At 36.1% G+C, this 7,230-nt stretch overlaps 1 protein-coding gene across 1 annotated transcript in view; it reads left to right on the forward strand.

The window, feature by feature from the left end:
- Nucleotides 1-5,804, forward strand: part of LOC121878871 (protein argonaute-2-like) — a 42,225-nt gene extending 36,421 nt beyond the window's left edge. Inside the window, exons 15-16 of the mRNA XM_042385297.1 lie at nucleotides 2,662-2,834; nucleotides 4,738-5,804. Of these exons, the coding sequence (XP_042241231.1) occupies nucleotides 2,662-2,834; nucleotides 4,738-4,885 (321 nt within the window). The 3' untranslated portion in view covers nucleotides 4,886-5,804. The remainder of the gene's footprint in view (nucleotides 1-2,661; nucleotides 2,835-4,737) is intronic.
- The last annotated feature ends 1,426 nt before the right edge of the window (nucleotides 5,805-7,230 follow it).

Genomic DNA, 7,230 nt, shown 5'->3' on the forward strand with positions numbered 1-7,230 from the left:
TTAAATTGGACCCACACCATTAGACGACATACCTTTGATACCACCCAATCTAACAGTTGAACAGAAGAAGAGCCATCCCAGATATGAGAGCAATACTCCAAGTTAGGACAAATGAGTCCCTTATAAACTTGAAGTAGACAGAACTGACAGCCAAGCATGAAAGGCATGGAGGATGAGGTACTATGAAGAGTGAGTCTGTCAACAAGGAAGAGACCTTTACCTTTGACCCCACTTGGATTTACCTAACCTTAGTGGCCTGGCACTTGACATTATTGGGGACCTGCCACGCTTTGCCATAAACAGATAAATTGTACCGGGTAATTCCCCACACTCATCATTCTGTCACTTTATGTAACTTGCTGACAAAACCCATGACCCTTCAGGCTTTTACGCCCTTAATGCATGAGTCATAAAGGCAAGCATGAACTCCGTATGCTTCCCAGATGGGAACTGTAAACGCTTCTGTGCTTCACCTTGCACAGGATGTAATGGGGTGCCCAATAAACTAGCTCCCTCTGGGGCATTCTAAATCTAAATCTAATTCCCAATTGAGCCACTGCCACACAGTAGATACTCCATCAAACAGACCGCGCCGAACTTGGCCCGTAAACTCAAACAAGTTAAAATGTTTATATTGTTGACTACAGTCGACCCTCGTTAATTCGGACTAATAGGGGGGGGGAGGGTGTCCGTTTTAGCCGATTGTCCGAATTAACCGATTTAGGGGTTAATATTGCATTATATTTCAGTCATTGTTTTCGTTACGATTTTATCCCACTTTCCACTGTAATACGTATGTCATTTCAGCAAAAATATTCCATTTCCGTGAATGCATTATATCAAGCGCAGTATGAATAGAATACCATTGTAATATAACAGTATTTTAACCAAAAACTATTCAAAAAAACGAGTAACTTCTCTTGAACATCGGAAGGTTAGGTAAAATCTTTTGTTTTCGTCCTGTATTTTATCCTATTTTACATTAAAATACATCACGTTTCAGCAAAACTACTATATATTTCCGAGAATATATTCATTCAGGCGCAGTTTAGGTAAAATATACGTGTGATGTAACAGTTTTTTTAACTGAAAACGATTCGGAAAACACGTACCCTCCAGCCCTGTTCAAGGAGAGGACTGGGAGAAGCTGTTTGGTGCTGCAGACGATGACAAGGAAAATGATTTGGATGGATTTTAATGAAAATATCCAGAAATATGGTATCGTAGTATTTATTCAAGTCAATTAGGATAGAATATTATTGTAATACAACAGTTTTTTAACTGAAAACCAATCGAAAAGCGATTACGGTAACATCTTTTGAACGAAAGAAAGCGATTGTCATTGTTTTCGTCACGATTTTATCCCACTTTCCACTGTAATACGTACGTCATTTCAGCAAAAATATTACATTTCCGTGAATGCATTATATCAAGCGCAGTATGAATAGAATACCATTGTAATATAACAGTATTTTAACCAAAAACTATTAAAAAAAACGAGTAACTTCTCTTGAACATCGGAAGGTTAGGTAAAATCTTTTGTTTTCGTCATGTATTTTATCCTATTTTACATTAAAATACATCACGTTTCAGCAAAACTACTATTTATTTCCGAAGAATATATTCATTCAGGCACAGTTAAGGTAAAATATACATGTGATGTAACAGTTTTTTAACTGAAAACGATTCGAAAAACACGTGTACCGTCTAGCTGATTGATACTCAACAGCTGGTGGTGCGTTCATGCGTCGTTGTAAACAATAGGAGGTTGAAGTAGATTACCGGGTATTATATTAAGTGTGAAATATCGAAAAGGTTTTTATTACTGGTATTTTTTGTAGATCAATGAGAACTGTGATACCGTATATGATATGATAAGTTAGCCTGTGCTAAGAACTTCAACATAGACTACTGAAAACACGTTGTAAGGTAATTTAGCCTATTGTAAGTTGGTGAGCTTCATTTGCTGAAGGAACTGCACAACTTTTCATTACTAATTGGTACATATTTTACGTTTCCATTGTTTACTGGCAGTAAATGGTAAATATTTTTCATGTCTGAAGCTAAAAGTTGCATCCCCCCCACACTAGTGGTGGAGATGTTACATTTAACCAAAAAGACGCTGGTGTTTTATCCCAGCAGTGGGTGGACCAGCATTTTAGCTTTAGGTCCGCGTAGGTAATATTCCTACAAATCTATAAAAAAAAAAAAAAGTTCGTTCAGATTTTGTCCGAATTATCCGAAATCTGGATTAAAGGGGTCTGAATTAACGAGGGTCGACTGTATTTATAATTGTTTCACTGTTACATTTTTGTAGTTACTATTAGGTGATGAAAGTAATGAATTGTGTGTAAAGATTATTCTTTTAACAAATATTGCTGTACTCACCATAAGCTGGCTGCATCTGCCTGAACCACGGGCCACATTAAATAGAATTTCTCAATCACACAGTGTGCCGCACATAGACATGGTTCGGGCCACATGCCACCCACATAGTAAAAAAATGGATATTACTGGACTGTATACTGTATATTTATATGTAAAGTATGTTTGTGTGTGTTACTGTATTTACTTAAATGAAAATAGTATGCATGTGTCTTTTCATAAATGAAAATAATGTTAACTGAAACATTTTTAGATTAATGTGTTAAAATTTTTCAGGGTATCCAAGGAACAAGCAAACCAACACACTATCACATACTGTGGGATGACAGTGATTTAACAATGAATGATCTGCAAACCCTTACCTATGCCATGTGCCATTTGTACTCTCGTTGCACTCGATCAGTCTCTATTCCCACACCAGCCTATTATGCACACTTAGTTGCATTCAGGTAAGATGCATGCCTCTTTGCATATTAATTTTTATAACCTATCTTCTGGCTCTGGTGACTCACATATTAGTCTTCCAAATGCAACTGTGAGTTTACCATTATAATTAACAAGTAGATTACGATGCTTATTCTAGGGTTATATGATTTTATAGTAATCCAGGTTTTAAGCCATTGCTTTCATAGCTTTTTCCACAACAAGACAAATAATAATATGTAGGATCTTTGCCCTAACCATTAAACTAAGGGAAAATTGTATTCTTATCTGTATATCCAAGTCTGAAGTTTCTAAGCATTATATCCACATGAATTGTTTTTGGATCACACCTGCTTTACCAGAACATGTGAGTCCGTTGATTTGGTCTCTTTTTAGCATTCTTAAGGAGATTGTACAGAAAGGTCATACAGTACTATACAAAAGATTAATTAGGTCTCATCTTTAATATTTTTAAAGATATATTTGAAGAAAGAGTTTACATATATACTGTATACTGAGTGAGTTTAGGTTTGTCCATATTATGCTTCTCCCATTGAAGGTGTACTGTATGTTTCCTAGTTTAGGATGTATTTGTGACATTCACATTACATATTATCCTCCTAATTCTGAAACAGATCAAGTTTCACAGGTCTTTCATATAGATCCATAGGTCATAAATTTAGGTCTAAGGCATGAAATTCAATTTTATAACCAAGGGCAGTGCTGGTCTTTGCTGAGGCGGATTCAGGAATATATCAAGGAGGGTGGGTGTCCAAGAAGTGGGGGATTTGGACAGGTGGACATTTTGAAGCCATACGCACTTAATATTAGGGGATATTCTGAAGTCAAAAGTAAATACTTTTTACCATACAAAAATGGCTGAGTACAATACTGCATTAAAGAATAGGTACTGGAATTTTCTGGTGAAAAAAAGGGGGGGGGGGGTCCCGACCCCCAGAACCCCTCCTCCCTCTGGATCCGCCCTTGCTCAGGGTAGGCCAAACTGGGACATTTACCTGGCCCAGCACCCCTCCAGGACCAGCCTTGATCAAGGGGACAGTATGAGAGAACTACTGCAGATCTGTTCCTTTCTTGTGAGAATAGATGCTAAATCGTTAGAGATCTGAGTGTGTTGGGGATCAGTATTCCAAAGTAAACCCCCAAGAGTCATAACTCTTGGCCTGAATCCTCACTGATTCCAAGAGAAGACCACAAAGTCTGGATTTGAATCTATATTTAAATGGGTGAGAAGGTTGCTTAGCATATAATGTGGAATGAAACACTGAATGGATAATGTCAACCTGTTGCCAATCATTCATGCTTAGTAGACACTAGCAAGCTCAACCTAGAGCCATTTGGTGGTGGTCATCTAGTAGGTCTCCTTGACCATCAAATGGAATTTTTTGCTATATCCTCCATGTCATATTTTGTGTAACCATTGATCTTTAATGTTTCACGATTAAAAACTACAGTACAGTGTAGGTTTTCTGGAATGACTCTGAAATCTGATTTGAAATTGGAATGAAATGTATCTAAGGATTCAGTAGTTAGGACATTAACAATTAATAAACTAATGATTCACAAATTCTCACCAAGGAATTATTACAATTGTCATAATCACTGTAAAATTACATGTTTTTATCTTATCACATGTCACCTTCAAATATTCTCAGCTACTTGTGACACTCTTAAATGTTTTTATACTAGCCTAATCTTATGATTCTATTCCTGATTAGTGTGAGCTTTTAACCACTTGTGTACGGGGTCCCCTCTCTGCTGAATAAAATTGTCTAGCGTTAGCCAAATAAAATTTTAAAATTGGCATCCCCATAGTGAATGGGTTAACACTTTTCATAATTCTTTCATTGTAATTCCATTCATCACAATTATCTATTCTTCCTAGTTTAATGGGTTTTTATTTTCTTCCAGGGCTAAAGTACATTCTCATGATCTCTGTCACAGTGAGACATCCTCATCGGCATCAAGTGGCGAAGAAGGTCCATCTGATGCTGTTATGGCTGAAGCTACAAGGATGGACAGACAGAAGTTAATTTCCTCAAAACTTTACTATGTGTAATTCCTCAATACTTGTGAAATTCTTGCTTGAAGTTTAAGTGGCCTGCAACATCTGATTCCACATTTTCACAGCTCAAACGATATGAAACTATCATGATTTACACTAAAGAGAAATAATTTGGAGAGAGTGAGGTGCTACTCTATTTTAAATATAATTATATTGATGTATGTGTGAGAGGCTTCTGAATAGGAGAATACAGTACCTGTTGGTTTTCTAAGGACTTTGCATTACTAACATTATGAAATAAGCAAACTGTGATTTGAACTAAAGTTACTTTATGCAATACATGTTGTTATATGATATGTATTCCTAAACATTCTAATGGTATACTTTATGCTTGATCCAGTCAAGATATTGGTTTCTTTCAGCTTGTGCATTTGTAAGTTTGAGAAATGTGGGTTAGTTTCTTCCCATAGACGTTGAAGAAATATATTGTAACTAATGATACTGTATGTAAAGATTTTAAACTACCATATTGTATCCTGCTGTGGTATATATTTTTAATGAATTGTAAAATTTTAACATGGATTAGGGGACTTGTGTACTTGTTTCATTGAGTTTGCAAGTTGAGTCCAAAGGTTCCCAGTAACCCTCCACATGTATGACTGGATTATTTGCCAAATAAATTTAAAAGTCATAATCAGTTTCAGCACAAAGTAAGGCATGGAACCCTTTTGAAACAGAATTGTATTAATGTAGATGAATGTATCGCAAACATTTTAGCATCAACTGATCATCCACACATACGAATATACTGTACAAGCCCCAAAATACTTAGAATGTGTTCAAAGAGTTTTGCTTATTTGGTTGGGTCTCTTAAGAAATGTAAATTTTTCAATTAAGTGTTCATGCATCAGTAATGTACAAAGGGTCCCTGACTTACGAATGCCAGCCAATACGAAAGGGGTGAAACTTTAAATTTACAGTATTTTATTTCCCTGATGACTTAGTTTTTTACTTACATTTACTGTAATTTGTCATTCTACTTCTTCTTTTGTTTTAAGTTAAGTGATTTTAGATGTATTTAAGGACTTAGGAAATAATATAGTGGGGGTTTAAACATTGTTCTGTAAGCACGGTATGCACATAGCACATGTTCCGACTTACGTACAAATCCGACATAAGAACATCCTCGGGAACGGAATCCATTTGTAACCCGGGGACCTCCTGTACTAGATATGATCAGTTGGTTGATTTTTGTAGTTATAGTACTTTTGTATGATGGCAACTAGACACCATACCATCTGGTAATTATGGCTAACCCATGCAAGTGTGGGAGATGGCCATAAAGTGGTGGGGGTGATGATAATTTGTGTTTGATTTGCTCTATATACCTATACGTATATGTTTTTCTATAAAAGGTTATTAGTTATGTTGAAGGGGTTAACTCTTCGTGATCTATTTAGAAAAGGTTTAAACTCCATACAGTGGTCCCTCGGTTAACGAGTTACTTTCCATAAGATTCTTAACTTCGGTTAACGAGCAATCCCTCGATTAACGAGTTTCTTACGGGCCGACCTCAACACGTTTTTGCTTGCATTTGGCGGCCCACCAGCTGTAGTATTAGTCTGCCAATACAGTAATCGGTTCTACTGCTTATTTTCCTTACCATTTTAGTAAATATCAAGAAGTTTATATTATTCAATAATTTTAAAAGTTTAATATTAATTTTTTTAGTAATTTTAACAATTATTGAACATAATTGAAGGTAAGGAAACTAGTTTTATGCGCGCCATCCAGCCTGTCAACACACCAAACAGGCGCCAATCTCTGTCTTTTCAGTGGAGGTAACATCTTGCTTGAGACTCTCTTCAACTAAATGCTTTTTTTCTGTGTTTGCAAGCAAATTATTGGTCATTTTGAAATTTATTTTACATATTGATAATATATAATGCAGTGCAGTGTTGATTTAAAGAAAATAATCTTGAATTACACCAAGAGAACTAAAATTTTATGGGTGAAATGGCACCATGGGGTGACTTCTCTTCCACCCCAATGCCTTCTCTTCTCCCTTCACCACCCCCATTCTAATTCCCATCATCATCATCATCCAGGAGCCTTCTGCATACACACCTCAAAGTAAGTGTACTTTTCTACCCTTTTTGTTGAATTTAGGCAATTTTCGGTGAGCTGGAACCAATTACCCAAAAACCCATTGAAACAATGGTTTTGGTTAATGAGTTTTCGGTTAACGAGCAACCTTCTAGAATGGATTGTGCTCGTTAACCGGGCTTTATTTAGTAGTGTAATGCCTTAACATGATTATTTTATTTCATTATTTAAACGTTGTACCTTCATTCTGTTTTTCATTTCTTAACTCCTGTATCTTTAGTTTTATGGTATAT

This window comes from Homarus americanus, unplaced genomic scaffold, assembly GCF_018991925.1.
Source record: "Homarus americanus isolate GMGI-L3 unplaced genomic scaffold, GMGI_Hamer_2.0 scaffold36088, whole genome shotgun sequence".
Taxonomy (NCBI): domain Eukaryota; kingdom Metazoa; phylum Arthropoda; class Malacostraca; order Decapoda; family Nephropidae; genus Homarus; species Homarus americanus.